This window comes from Phoxinus phoxinus, assembly GCF_949152265.1.
Source record: "Phoxinus phoxinus genome assembly, chromosome: 5".
Classification (NCBI taxonomy): domain Eukaryota; kingdom Metazoa; phylum Chordata; class Actinopteri; order Cypriniformes; family Leuciscidae; genus Phoxinus; species Phoxinus phoxinus.
In genome coordinates this window covers 39,214,802-39,230,523 of record NC_136880.1, presented here as the reverse complement: position 1 = coordinate 39,230,523, position 15,722 = coordinate 39,214,802, and the positions used below count along the sequence as shown (strand labels likewise).

At 36.4% G+C, this 15,722-nt stretch overlaps 1 protein-coding gene across 4 annotated transcripts in view; it reads right to left on the bottom strand.

Moving 5' to 3' along the window:
• pde1cb (phosphodiesterase 1C, calmodulin-dependent b) overlaps positions 1-15,722 on the bottom strand; it is a 141,658-nt gene that overhangs the window by 62,032 nt on the left and 63,904 nt on the right. For all 4 annotated transcript variants that reach the window (XM_079612780.1, XM_079612779.1, XM_079612781.1 and 1 more), the window contains 5 exons: positions 7,709-7,822; positions 4,310-4,492; positions 3,147-3,213; positions 1,525-1,641; positions 1,302-1,442 (listed from right to left, as the gene is read on the bottom strand). In XM_079612780.1, coding sequence (XP_079468906.1) covers positions 1,302-1,442; positions 1,525-1,641; positions 3,147-3,213; positions 4,310-4,492; positions 7,709-7,822 — 622 coding nt within the window. The remainder of the gene's footprint in view (positions 1-1,301; positions 1,443-1,524; positions 1,642-3,146; positions 3,214-4,309; positions 4,493-7,708; positions 7,823-15,722) is intronic.

The window sequence follows — 15,722 nt, the reverse complement described above, 5'->3', positions numbered from 1 at the left end:
AAAGCCGCTGCTTTATGACAGGCCTGATGATTGTTCATTAAAAAGCTTAAGATGTGTGTATGTGTGTTCTCCAGCACAAACGTGTCAGCAGAATTAATGATAACGCCGCTGGGTTTCTGCGCAGTTACTCTTGAGTTCGTGCCTACAGACTTCGACATGTTGTCACCGTAACATTATCAAGATGATTAACACGTATCTGAATTGAGAGCGAGTGGAACAACGGCACATTAGATCATTATAATCAACAAACCAGTCTATGCTGCAAGAGCATGATGATGACGGGTATAGTAATGTCGTTGCATTTCGCCGCTGTAACATGAGGGAAGAGATTCCACAAGCCTGGAGCAGTGTTGCTATTGCTAATATAAACTAGTTTTTGGTCATTTAAAGTGTAACTTCACTGATTTTCAATCAGTTTTGTATTGTTACAATGTCAGAAGTATAAATTAACAATGTTTACTCAAAATTCCTGTTTATTTGTCAGCTAATTCCGCCGGATGACGTGAAACGCTTCAGAGCTTCCGTGAAAACTACAGATTGTACTTCCGCATTTTCCACAGTCAGATCGACAGAGGGTTATTAACAGAACAGTTGTAAGAGTAGGTTTATCACTGAAAATGGTATCATACCTTGTCTACTCTTTAAACGGCATTATGGTCAAAATGGAGCACTATGGAAACAGCTTTATTACTTGTAAGCTTCGGCGAGTTGGGCGGAACTGACAGAACGGCATTTCATTTCTCCAGTTTTTTCCTCTCTGTGTTCACGGTCATCCAGTTTGAAATGTTGACTACAAACATGGAGGATTTTCAGATTTTCACACAGCGTTCTCTCTGTATTTACGATTCTTTGCAGCCTTTAGCCTCTGCCTACAACGTGCTGGATCCTTCACAGGAAAAAACTAAAGTTACCCACTACCGCTAAACGTTAACTCTTTGAATGCCTGCACCCGGGAACAATACAAGTCAACACCATTGCGACTAAAAGTTTACTAAGAAGTATTTCCTGCTAAAGCAAGGCGGTATTTGACTCTGGTAAGCGTATCCATAGCAGACTAGCGGGGGTGGCACTGGACGGCAACATGCCCAGTGCATTATGGGTGTTGAAGTTTTCCTACCTATTTGGCATTGCAAAAGGTAAGACAACTTTCTTTCTGTTTCTCTAGTCATGCAGCACTTCAAAAATGTTTTCACCTTTCTACTGTATAGGTCAATAAGTGTTATTAAAAGCCCCTCTTGAACTAATTTATTCCAGTCATAGACGCCTGATGTGTGTGTGTGTGTGTGTGTGTGTTAGCTTACCACCATCCCTGTCTTCAGGAGCAGGTAGTGTACGGTCTGTGTGACGTCGGCTGCGTGGATCAGGTTGTGGTAGGGGTTTTTGTGTTTGCTGTAACCCACTTCCAGAGCCTCCACAAACGAGACCAGCGCTGATACAGGGATCTGTCAGAGATTCGGTGTTAATAACTCGGTGTTAATAACTAGAACAGCCCTCTACTCTCACTTCTTCAAGAGCGGTTTTCACCTTGAAGCGGCTGATGAGGTCGTATCGGGTGAGGAGCTCATAGAAGATGAATTTGAGCGAGTGGTCGCCACTCGACTCGTTCAGAGCAAATACATCAAACGACCACTTATCCACATGCTGAGAGGAAAAAGCAGACAAACAGACTCAGCACACAGATATTCTTCCCCTCTGCATATTCAACTTGATGATCAACACTATTGGGTCTCATGTGTCGACTAAGAAAATGAATGCAATGTGAAATATTCCTTTAAGAGAGAAAAAAAAAATAATGCATTTTTATGTCCATACATTTCAACCTTTTATTTTTTTTGTTACATTAAAACTGCCTTTAGAAATGCTGTATTATAACTTAATTTATATATGTTCATTTATGTTTGTTTTACCCTTGTCTGAGACCCTAACTTTTAATCTGAAACGTATTATTCTCATTATTAAAATCTTTATTATTATTCATATATGTAATCATATTACATAGTTGTGCTCGGAGTCACTTGTTTTATTTGAGGTTTGTTGTATAGTCAATATATGCTTTCTCTTGTGAGCGTTTGGGGATTTATTCTTTTCTTAAATAAAATAAAACCTGTAGCTTAGTCAGATAAATACCTTAAACAAGTTTAGTGTTTTGGTTTTCCTTCATATTTAAAATGTATTAAATATTTTCCTCATATTTTGATTGTTTAATCAAACTTGAAGGGTCATAAAAAAAAACATCCATCCAGACTTTTGGCCACTACTGTCTATAATGATGCTCTTATATTTCTAGCATATTATATGTTTGGCAACAGTTCTTCCAACCCTAATTGATGTAGCTTTTTCACATTGTATTATGAAATACAATATTTTGACCAAAAATTGATGCAACTCTTGATGGAAATAACAGCAAAACATTTATTTCCATCAAGAGGTGCATCAAGTTTTAGTCAAGATTTTGTATTGACAATGCAAGAGTCCAGCACTGTGTAAAGTATCCTCCAGCACATCCCAAAGACTTTCAATGAATTGCTCTGGACTCAGAAGTGCATCAATTCATGTGTGAAAATGATTCTTCATGCTCCCTCCAGACCATTCTTTCACAGTTTGATCCTGATGAATCTTGACATTGTCATCCTGGAATATGGCAATGATGTATCTTCCTACGTGGGTGTTTAAGAAATGAAAAGCTACACACTCCATCAATTAGGGTTAGAAGAACTGTTGCCAAACATATAACATGCTATAAAGATAATAATTTCTGCAATAATTATCCATTAACATTTGCCTATTTAAATCCAAACAGTGACTTTATTTTGTATATAAAGTGTATATATCTGTGCATCATTTCCAATCAAGCTGTAGAAAAATAATTTGACAAAAAGTGTGAAAATATTATTTGTGTGAATTTAGGACAGAGTGCGAGCGAAAGAAGAAAGACGACACCCATGTTTTTTTTAATTCAGAATGCTTCTGAAACATGGTGGAAATGTTACTATTGGCCATTGTTAGTGAACAAATTCAAAAGTGAAAAGGTACAAGTGAAAAGCATGTTTTAAAAGTTTAATTTCTGGAAAAAAAAAATTGTGATAGTTGGAGAGCCATTGGACAATGGCTGCTTATGAGAATGTAAGAGTGTGTGAGTATTTTACCTTAAGCACCGCTATGACAGAGGAAGGGTAACTCAGTCCCACCATGTTAGAAGTTCTGCGGTACATTCTGTTAGAACGAGATAAACACATCAAGTGAAAACGCCAGCACAGACCGCAGGCACTCCAAACACAATGCCATAATCTTCACCTTCAAAATGACAAAACATAAAATGTAGAGGACAACCTGCAGTTTCTTTAAGTAAATGCTTTGTCAGAGCAATTTATATGTGCAGTGTTGCCTGAAGTGCATTAGAATTTAATGAAATGATGCTAACGGATAGACAGACAGAGAGAGAGAGAGAGAGAGAGATAGAGAGAGAGAGAGAGAGAGAGAGAGAGAGAGAGAGAGAGAGAGAGAGAGAGAGACTTGTTAGTACTAATTCAGACTTGTCAAAGACATGATGTATATGCATACGCTGACTCACATTAAGCTCATTGCATAGATTTATAATAATTTCACAGAAGACTTTAATGCTGACTGGCGAGGAAAAAAAATGGCCTTAAAGAGGATGCAGACTGATTTATGAACACTGGGAGGTTCCTGCTAAATGTATTTATTTTCTAGTTTTAATATTATTAACTAAAACTATTAAAATAAAGCTGAAAACAACATTAGATGAAAAACGTAAAAAATTTACCATGGCAACTAAAAGAAATAGAACAATTTGAAGTTAAAGTACTAAAACTACTAAAACTGAAATAAAAATAAAAATCTATTAAACATATATATATATATATATATATATATATATATATATACCGGTATATATATACACCAGGTATATATATATATACTAAAAACAACAAAAGCACACCGAACTAAAAAAACTAAAACTAAAATATAAATACAAATTTTATAAAATATAAAAATAAAAAAGCTAATTCAAAATATTAATAAATATTATAATAGCATGTCCTTTGAAATGAAAGAGACATCCAAAATAAGAGTACAAACTGTGACATTACAACATACACTTATGTCTACATGTTAGACGAATCATATTGGAGGGTGTTTACATAAATGTTTTAAAGGTAGAATAGCAAAATAATTACAATTGCAAGGGTCAAAGAAAAGGAAAACTAAGGTAGATTTTCTTTCATTTGAACATACGAATAGCTTCTGCGGTGTGTTTTTTTAGCACACTGTTTGTGGTCAACCCCACCTCTCCACAAATATCCCAGCCTGCACTGCGTGTACGATGCTGCGGAATCGTGGCTTCTCTTCCGTCCGTCGCATCATCAGCCCCATCTGTCGAGTGAAGGTGGAGGCCAGCCAATCACGGACTTCTGATGGCACAGAATCTGATTGGATATCGCTGAGCTCATCCTCGGTATCGACCAATCGCCTTAGAAAAAAAAGGGAGAGAGGGAAAGATACTTTAAATGTCATCACCACTTACACTTAAAATCGGTGACAGGTAATTGTTGTGCATATGAGAAGGATAAACGACTATTTATACTTAATCTAAACTGTGAGTGAAGCACAAGCCAAGACCCACTGGTTAAAGACTAATCCATAACTCATCCGCATAATTATGGTAATACCACAGTATGTTCCCTTTAAGTGCAGCAGAATGTGTCTAGTAAATAAGGAAGAGGCTTAAGGTATAAATATTTGCATTGGAATGGCACTGGATTGACATTTAACGTCTGATTTTACAGCGCTAAAAACATCCTCGCAGTAACTGTGCCATAAACATCTGTGTATCTCGACATAAGCTCTTATGATGGATTTAAAGCCCACAGCGAATATGAATCTGATCAGACCGGACTGGGGGTCTCTGTGGTTTGGCAAGTGAGAGGGTGTGTCATAATCCCGGGCCGCGATGACGTCCCAGTTACATAATTCCATAAGCTTTTATCATGTCTTTTCTGGCATCTAGATATTCACAGCTGTTATTCTTCACTCATCAGAATCAAAAGATATCAGTGGTACTTGAGCGGCGTGATGGAGGGCTTCATCTCCCCGCAGAGACGCTAAACACTACCACTGAGCGGGAATGAAATGCCACTGATAAGGAGGAGTTTTTTTGGCTCGTTTCAAACTGCAGGTGTTCGTTTATGTTCTCTCAATAAAGCTATCAGCATGCTCTCATATCCACACGTCCTGATGAAAACAGATCTGAGTGCCATTTCAACCCAAAAGAAACTAATTATATTTTGTGAATGCGTATTGTGACATTATTTTGATTAAAACTCACTCCTTCCTGCCAAAATCTTCTTGTAATGCTTTTGTTTAGTTTTTTTGTAATTAAATGTTTCCCATTGTGATTCTCATTACTGGAAAATGTTTGCACTACATCCTAGAATGTTTTAAATTAAAGCCAGCATAAATGAAAAGCAGTACAACAAGAATTCAAAAATAAAATAAAATAAAGTAAATAAGTCAATTCATATATATATAAATTATTATTAATGTACATGTGCAGTAGTGACTAAAAGTGATGTCCGGAGGGGATATTTGTTTTTTATATGATTCTACAAGTTGATTAAACTATCAAAAAATGCAATATTTTAAGTATGAAGGAGAGACAAAAAGCTCACAGAAAACAACATTTATTGGGTACAAAATAATCAGTTATTAATATTTTTGTTGGTTCTCTCTTGTTTTTGCATGTGTTCATAATTTCTTTGTATGTCAGCCTGGCCAAAAATGATGCCCGCACAATTTGGCAAGTTTTATTGCATTATTACAAATAAAACAATTGACTTGAAGCACAACTACGCAAAATATTGAATAATATTTTAATAAGGGGTGAAGATAGTGATGGGGACGAGACCGCCTATGCCGAGTCCGAGTCGAGACCGAGTCTTTGAAGGGTCGAGTCCGAGTCGAGACCGAGTCCGTTGGTTTTCAAATACAGTCGAGTCTGAGTCAAGACCGAGTCTTTGAGGAAGCAAGTCCGAGTCGAGATTTTGTGATTTTTCATGATTTAATATCACCCCAGTAAATAATCAACAGTTAGGCCTACAGACTAAGCTAGATTGGGAATTGTTTAGAGGAGCAGTCTTAATGTCTTAATATGGACTAAGCTTTTACTATCATTAAAAAAATCCCTACCACATGCATCATCTTCTGCCAATTTTTCTAAACTGCTTCAACAGTGCTGCCCTGACTTTTTTAATCATAGTTAGGACATGCAGAGCAAATAAAAAATTTGCTCATCTTGCCACCGCTCACACCAGGCAACAACTGAAGAAGACACTGACCGGCAGCAGACTCTGACGGCAGTATGCATTGCACCATGGGGTGTCGTTTTCAAATAATGCCTGTCAACATTGGATTTTATTATTATTGTTGTTATGTGTTATTATTATTGTTGTGTGTGTTTTTATATGAACATAAAAAAATGCATTGGAAAAAAAACTCGAGGACTCGGTCTGAAATTATGAGTCCTTCTCCTCCCACTGTGGTCCGAGACCGAGTCAAGACCGAGTCTTTGAAGGGTCGAGTCCGAATCAAGACCGAGTCTTTGAAGGAACGAGTCCGAGACGAGTCCGAGAAAGCAGAAATCGGTCTCGAGACCGGACTCAAGTCGTACTACATCACTAGGTGAAGATGTCAATTTTCCTAGGCTTGACATAACTTTTGGCCACTACTGTATATATATATTGCTTGATTGTTAATTAATGTAACGTATTTATTTATTTATTGTGCTTAAGTGAGAGTAAATATGATGACATAAAAACAAATTTGGCCAAAATAAACTTAAACTTAAAAATATATCACATTTATTTTATTTCGTGGTCACATTTAACCAGAGAATAAATTGAAAACCCTCACATATACCCTTCCCTTATGATATAATTAAGGTATCAAATGGCAATGCCACAATGCTTGGATCACATGGACTGTTTGATTATCATATTCATATAGCATGGCATTTTGCATTGCACATCAAAGTTACTGTAAATCAAAAGCATACCATGATATTGCCATTTTGGTCATGTTAAAAATAGGCAAATCATTGCCCAAGCAAATATTTACATCCTTAAAAAAGTAAATAAAAGGTCATTCTGAAGGACAAATCAGTAGCGTTGACCCCTGTGACCCCCTCAAGTGACCACTCACTCAATCTAAGCATCTTGGGATTGAAGCACACAGATCTTTAACTGCTAATTGAATTGACCTCTATCAGCTCCATTAGACTGATCCCAGACCAATTTTACAATCTTCCCTTTACAATGACTCCACTTAGGGGTAGTGTGGAAAAGCTGGATTAGCAACTGACATGGAAAGACTGAATAATGTGTTGTTACGGCTTTGAGAGCAATGCAGTGGAGTCAAAGATTTTGACGAGAATACAAAATAGCCTGGAGATTATTATTCATTGTTAATGGACCATGCAGTCCAGGCAGTTAGTTTGCAACTGATGGATTTCATGAAACAACATGAGCAATAGGAATATGTCAGGAATATGTTATTTTTCCATTCCTAGCTCATTTTAAACATACGAGTTTCAACTTGTTTATAATTTCAAGTCAATTGGCAGTAGTTATATTGCAGAATTTGGCAACAGAGAGCGGAAGAGTAAAATAACAGTGTAAACACCATACTTTACCTTGTTTCCTCAATATAGACTGATTCCAAAACAGTGGCAGCATATTCCAGGTTTTTCTTTAGGTCTACGAGAGACGCCTCTCCCCTCTCCAACTGTTTTACCAAACATCGTAATCTGGAAAACAAGCACACAACAAACACAACTGAGTGGCTGTTTATTTTGCAAAGCAATTATCTGAGAGCACCAGCCAACGCCAGTGTGACAAACACAGCATTTAATTCTGCAGAACAGAGATCAATATTACATTTACACATATACATATAAATATACATAATATATATACACACACATATATATTTATTTATTTAATTTCAGGTACTGACCACTACCATTTGTGGTCAGTAATTTTTTTTTAAAACAAAATAGAAAATGAAAATACTTTTATTCAGCAAGGATTCAGTATATTGATCAAAAGTTACAGTAAAAACATTTGTAATAATAAAGTATTTTTATTTCAATCAAATAAAAAAAAAGTGCACTCAAAAAAGTGCCTTTAGTCAGTCAGCGTTCTCTGTAACGGCAACTAAACAGTGGAATCTATTGCCAAGCATGATAAGAGAAAAAGACACTTATCGTTCTTTTACTGGTCAGCTTAAGAACTGGCTAATTGATAATCAGATATGTGCACATTAGACTACTGACTGTCTACTGAGAATTGTTGCTTGTTAACAGATTGTCTTGTGTCAGACTTTGACATTTCTCATTATGTTTTAGCCTATATTGTGTGCTGAGTGCTGACGTTGCTTGTTACTTATTGTGGTGTGTTGTATTTGTTTTATTATTACTTTTCCATGTAGTTATTACTTGTGGACTGTAAAAAGTCATTTTATGTTTTTTATATTGTGATTTTAGGTTGCCTTTATAATAACTGACCAGGGACAACAGATGAAAATTAGCCTGTTGAGCTAACTCTGGCTCATTTACAGTTATTTTACTGTTAATCAATGAGCACTGTCCCTGTACAATAAACAAATAAATGAAATTAAATGAAATGTCGCCATGGTTTATCTCACCGACCCCAAACTTTTGAATGGTGGTGTATACACAAACTCTAGATTATAGTACACTGACAGAATACTTTATTTGTTAAAGATGTTCAAAAGAGTCTGCGGAAGCTCATCTGGGTAAGACTATAAGCTTGATTAATTGAGCTTCTAAAGACGATTGATTAACTAAACCTTTTAGTGTTATCAAATCCATCTTCAATATCCCACTTCCAGGAAAGACTTTCAAACCAAACCACTCAAATTCTCTCCGGTCCTTGATGTGTCTGTTAGAACAAGTAGAATGTCTGAGGAAATGTTAATGAGGGGAAAACTATATCAATAAATAATGGTGAAATTTTTGGTAACATTTTATTTTGATGCTCCCCTTTGCACATTCTGTTGACTACAAGTAACGTTGCACCCACATGCCAACTAACTCTCATTAGAGTATTAGTAGACCATCTGTTTAATAACTGCTAACACTTTGTTTTGATGCTCCCCCAACACATATTCTACTGACTATAAGTAACTTTGCAAATACATGTCAACTTATTCTACTAACCCTAACGCTTATTCTACTAACCCTTCCCCTACCAGTCAATGCTCTACTAACACTAATGTGAGTTAGTAGACATGTAGATGCAACGTTACGTATAGTTACTTTATAGTTACCATTGACAAATGGTTATCATTTTTAAAGGGGTGGTTGAATATGATTTCACTTTTCTAACTTTAGTTAGTGTGTAATGTTGCTGTTTGAGCATAAACAACATCTGCAAACTCACTACGCTCAAAGTTCAAAGCAAAGGAAGAGAGTTGCTTTTAAAGAAAACGTTTTTTAAGGACTACAACAAACGGCTGGTAGGGACTACATGACATTCCTCCCGGGTTAGTGACATCACCAACCCTAAAATTTACATAAACCCGCCCCCGGGAACGAATTTATAGAATATCATGACAGAATATGCTAATCAATGACTAGAAGATAGTTAACTCCACATCAGCAATATAAATTTATCAACTAACCATTCAGAAATGTCCTGTTGCATTCTACTTATTGTCACTTCTTCTTGAGTCTCTCCATCTTTGTAAGACTCCGGCTTGAACATAAAAGGCTAAACGTTTTTTAAAAATTTCACACACAAACACACACAAGAGCTCTTGAAGCTCCGCCCTCTGTGACGGGAACAGCAGCTCATTTGCATTTAAAGGGACAGACACAAAATTGGTGCGTTTTTGCTCACCCTCAAAAAGTGACAGTTATAACATGCTATATAAAAAAATATCTGTGGGGTATTTTGAGCTAAAACTTCACATACACACTCTGGGGACATCAAAGACTTATTTTACATCTTGTGAAAAGGGCATTTTACCACCCCTTTAATAACAGTCCTTGAGTCACAACATGTGAGGTCATATTATTGAAATGACACAATGCTGTTGGGTGCTAAAAGGTCACAGATTCAATCGATTCATTGGTTTCAGATTTGTGCACATAGCTCACAGATATCTAGTTGACTTGCCGCTATGCAGTTGAAACATTACCTCAGTGATTTGGTCTATTGGTCCTATAGGGGCTCACACTTACTAGTAATTTCCCACAGGGTAACTGCCACATTTGCACTCATATATCTGACATTCTTATGTTAAATTTGTATCTTAATGTGACAGCAGCACAAAATCCAGCTGCGTCCCACCTGTGTCCACCGGCACAGGTAGTGTTTTCTACCAGGAAAGCGATTTCACACCAGTTAGAGGTGGGCGGCTGTCACGAAGACAATCACACAGTGACGGTGTGCCATTGATGCTTTAGGGTCAATGCAATCACACGGAAAGATTAACATTTTCCACTCAACATTTTGACAGCTGCCTGCAGATAAAAAGAAGAACCCAAACCCCAACAGCCCTGTTCATCTCCGCACCTGATCTCAAATCACACTCATAGGCCTCAATCAAACACAATACGACGAGTTTAGTATGTAATACAAAACCCCTTCTCTAACATCTCAACTTGTCAAACCAGAAGACAACTTTATTGCTCAGAGGTTCCTTGAATGAGGTCTTTCTTGGGTCTTTTTTCTGCAAAGTCTCTTTATTTAATTGTATTGCTGTCTAGGAAAAACAATATTAAAAAGATTTAATTTGTGATTTGTATATGGAGTTTATTTTACACAGTCAGTTATTTTCTGCATGCAAATTGTTATAGAAAGATTTAAGACGAACGTAACAGGCTTGCGTTCGAGATCCAGGGAGATAATGCTGTCCATCAGAAGCACAGCAACAATAGCCGTCTTTAACGTTCCACACACAAAGCTTGTTTCTGCCGGGATTGACAGATGTCTCAAGACGTGTGGGTGGAACATGACGTTTGATTGGTTGAACACAGCTGTCCATGTCAGCGGATGCCAATCAAGTTCAGCAAAGCAAAATCATTTCATGAAAAATTCTGCTGATTATGTTGCAGCTTCACCTCAGATACACGCTGCAAGACATGCAAAACCTGTACGGATCAAATCCTGTGCATTCCTATCCATTTAATTCTTTTGTTTATTCTCCCTTACAAAGTCAGTCCTGCTGGAACAAAGTCTGAGATTGTCATTTAGATGTTTCTAGAAGTCATGTGGAAACATCTAAATGAACAGATTTTGTTCAAATCTAAAAAAAAATTTTTTTTACCAAATCAGCCTACATTAGAATACACTTCTACAAACTATAAGAAACTGCTCAAGACAAATAATTAATTTCTATAAAACAAAATGTAGCAGTAGAATAACTTCCATGAATTGAACTTGTTGAGATAACTCAAATATCCGTGAATAAAACTTCACATTTCAAGTTGACTGTCACTTTGGATAAAGTCTGCTAATATACTAAAATGTAAAAGGTAGTCATAAAAAAGTAGGCAGCTGTATACTGTAAAAATGTAGAGTTAGAATAACTATCCCGGATTTATCTTGTTGAGAACTCAAATATATAAGTTGTCACTTACCACAACGTCACATTTCAAGTTGACTAAACTTAATTTAAGGCAGCATGAACACTTAAAGTTGAATTTTTTTTTTTTATTGTAGAAGCTACTAACAAAGCTATTTACATTCATTAATTTAGCAGACACTGTAATCGAAAGCAACAGTACAAATGAGGCAATTTGTCATTAAAGCCAACAGTATTCAAATAACAATGCCAAACAGTACTGTCGGAGAAAAGGGGTAAAATGTTTACAAATATTTAAAGGAGAACAAATATCAGGCTTTAGCTTAAATTTGGCAAAATTGAATTTGAACAGATTTTTAAAAAAAATCAGATTAGTTTAGATTCGATGAATACATCTAACAAAACTAGAAGAGTTCACTGCATAATTGCATTGGCCAGTTGTAAACTACATGCTCAAAACAATGTGATATAAAACAAGCAATGCTGAGTTTCATAGAATTAGACAATTCTTGTTAGACAAAAAGTAGTTTTTTTTTCTAGAAAAGCTATTGTCACCAGTTAAAAAAAGCCTTACTTCACACTTAATTAGAAATCCCTCTTGATAGCAAAATGGGTTTTACCAACAATACATGTTTTTAATGTCCAGGTCACAACTGCAGTTTTTTTGTAAAGACTGCTGTATAGTGTTGATAAAAACAGATGTTTGCATGCTAAAGTCTGCTGGGATGCTCAATGCGGCTAAAGTGAGCCGGCAAGAGCTAACAGTCAGCATGAGAATTATTATTTTAAACATCAACCCCCTTCATCCATCATACAAGCTTTTATGACTGTGGAGAAGAGGTTTCTGCCAGAGAGAGGTTAGTTCATGGCTTTCATTTTGAACATAGAATGATCCAGCAGGCTATAAAGTCTCCCAATGCAAAGCCACCATTCACACTGACTGCTTATGAGATATTCATGCAGAAGTGCTCAAGTGCTTTGAGGCAGGCAATGTTTCAGGCTAATGAATCTCCAATTGAATTTGCGTCAATGGGAGAGAGAAATTAACAGATGCTGCAGGTTTGGGCTGTTGTAAATACTGAGTGTTTTCCAGAAATTTTGGAAGATGTCATCAATATCATAACCTGTTAACTGTCACCTTCCTTTTTGAGCATCGATCAGAACTTAAATGGTTGTAATTCATAAATGCTTTGTACACAGACCAAGGTTTACAGAAAAGTGAAAGCACTTGGAAAAAAAAGTTAGAGAAGTTTAGTTTTACTGCAGCAAATGTACTGAACTAAACAATGTATTTTATACAACATATATTTGACCAAAAAATTTGTACTCTAAATTCAAAGCCAAATTCAAAATGGTTTTAACATGATGAATGTTGTGTGCTTAAGCTTTCCAATGATACCTAATTTAGTATGATTACTAAAATACACTCACTCAAATTCTCGATATCGATACCTTGACTTCGATACCGCTTCCTAAACGATACTTTTTTCGATACCAATTTTATGAAATCCGTTTTAACAAGATTACATTACCCCCAAAAATTTGGGTTTTTCTATTTGTTGACTTTTTTACAGACTCAGAGACTCATATTAGTATTAGTTGGGGGGGGGGGGGGGGGGATATATGCCTCACACTCATAAAGCTTGAGGCAAAGCACTGGCAAAAGTACCCTAATGATTAAAAATGTGCCTAGAAAAAATAACAAGGAGACATTTGTATTGTTTATTAATAAACTAGTGTTTTCTGAGTCAGTGTTGGCTGCAAAGATGAAGTTGACGATGCCGACTCGTCGTCTCCGCAGTAGCCTATAATGAACGGGTGCCATCTATAGAGAAATGCACCACTCATTTGGATTACAAAATCAGAGAGTATTTGTTTTTGATTCGAATTGGTTCGTTTACAAGTAGACATATTTCAATATGCATATTTATCATGTCTGTGAGGCAAGTAGACAAAGTTACGGTTCATTTATGTGACGTGCTCCAGTTGTTCTTGCAGTCGATAAAACGGAGCAACTTTCTGCTCTTAAGTTTATTCTGTGCACTGCCAAGTGCTTCATCAGATTTGACATGTTGCCGGTCTTGGCAGCAATTATCTTGTCGCAAATATTGCATCGCACGCTGTTGGCATCAAATCTGGTACCGAACGACAAGGCCTTTTTTAAATGGTATCGAGGCAATTCGGTCGGTGCCTAAAAAGAATCAAACTTGATACCCAGCCCTAATTATCAGACTCAATGGTGCAAATCAAGTTACATGCTAAAGTTCAGTCCTTACCGCTATGGGTATGTTCCAATCCCCAACCCTAAATACTGTATGAGCAATACTAATAGCAAGCTGCACTAACTAGAACGCAGGGGACAACTAAACTGAGATTTCGGTTTGATTTAAACCGCAGGCATCATAAGACCCCTTTCAAGCTTTGTTTAATCCTTGACCAGTTATTTTTCTTCCTGGAAACAGTTTGAAATGCAGAGAAAATGTACTGGCCAAACATCAGTCCAACAGCTTATTAGAGCGTCCCTGATCTCTGAGCGGGGCAGCGGAGGGCAGAGCGACAGAAACCACACAGAGATTAAAAACACACAGACCCACGGAGATACACCGCTCACACTAATGCTCATTCCTACGCAGATGTGTGTATCCATGTGGAAATCACATATGGCATTATGGCAGTTTATAATCCTGCATGATTTAAATTTAAAGAGTCAATCTATGATAAGTGATACAAACACGTCCACTCGATTATAAAAAAATATATATAAAAAAACACTAACAATATAGGCTATGTATTTGGTATTTACATATAATATATTTAAATATATAATAACGTAATGTAGCCTACTATAAAATACAAATATTATAATTAATTAGAAGTATTGTAATATAAAATCTATAGTAAATATTGTCAAGTATTGTTTAATAATTTCCCTGAATATTTATATAAAATATAAGGTTTAATAAAATGGCTGTATAATTTGTTCAATGTCTGTTCAAATTCAAAAAGAGATTGTAAAACTAATCCATATGAATTGAGCAGTTTAAACCAAGTTTTTTGAAGAGACTTGATTACTTTATAAGATGAGCAGGTTTAATTTAGGCTTTTTTTAAACATTGATCAGCGAACAAACCGAAGCTCAACCAAACCTAACACAAGAATGAACCTCATTGGTTCTTGCTGAAGCTCAAACGTGAAGCGTAACACGAGAATGAACCTCATTGGCTCTTGCTGAAGCTCAAACGTGCTGCGTAACACAAGAATGAACCTCATTGGCTCTTGCTGAAGCTCAAACGTGCTGCGTAACACAAGAATGAACCTCATTGGCTCTTGCTGAAGCTCAAACGTGCTGCGTAACACAAGAATGAACCTCATTGGCTCTTGCTGAAGCTCAAACGTGATGCGTAACACGAGAATGAACCTCATTGGTTCCTGCTGAAGCTCAAACGTGAAGCGTAACACGAGAATGAACCTCATTGGTTCCTGCTGAAGCTCAAACGTGATGCGTAACACGAGAATGAACCTCATTGGCTCTTGCTGAAGCTCAAACGTGATGCGTAACACGAGAATGAACCTCATTGGCTCTTGCTGAAGCTCAAACGTGCTGCGTAACACAAGAATGAACCTCATTGGCTCTTGCTGAAGCTCAAACGTGCTGCGTAACACAAGAATGAACCTCATTGGTTCTCACACGCTAAGTAAACATGCTTGAGCTTCTGTTTACCACAACTGATTTGTGAGTTGATTAATTATATGTGAATAAAAGCCTAAATTAAATCTGTTAATCATATAAAGCGATCGAGTCTCTTTTGAAAATTCGGGTTTGGAATGATATGAAGGTGAGTAATTAATGACATAATTTTATTTTTTTGGTGAACAATGAAAAAACCACTAAAATATATGTTATAAATCTAATTAATTAAAAACAAAGCTAACACCTTACACAACATTAGCATATGTTTTGCAACACCCTACATTTGGTATTACCACATATTAAAGTTACTCCACAAAACTTTATTGCCAGACAATGATCAAATCATTAAGCTCTGAAATTTATTGAAGAATATAGAGGCAGTAAACTCTCTAAATGTCTCTCT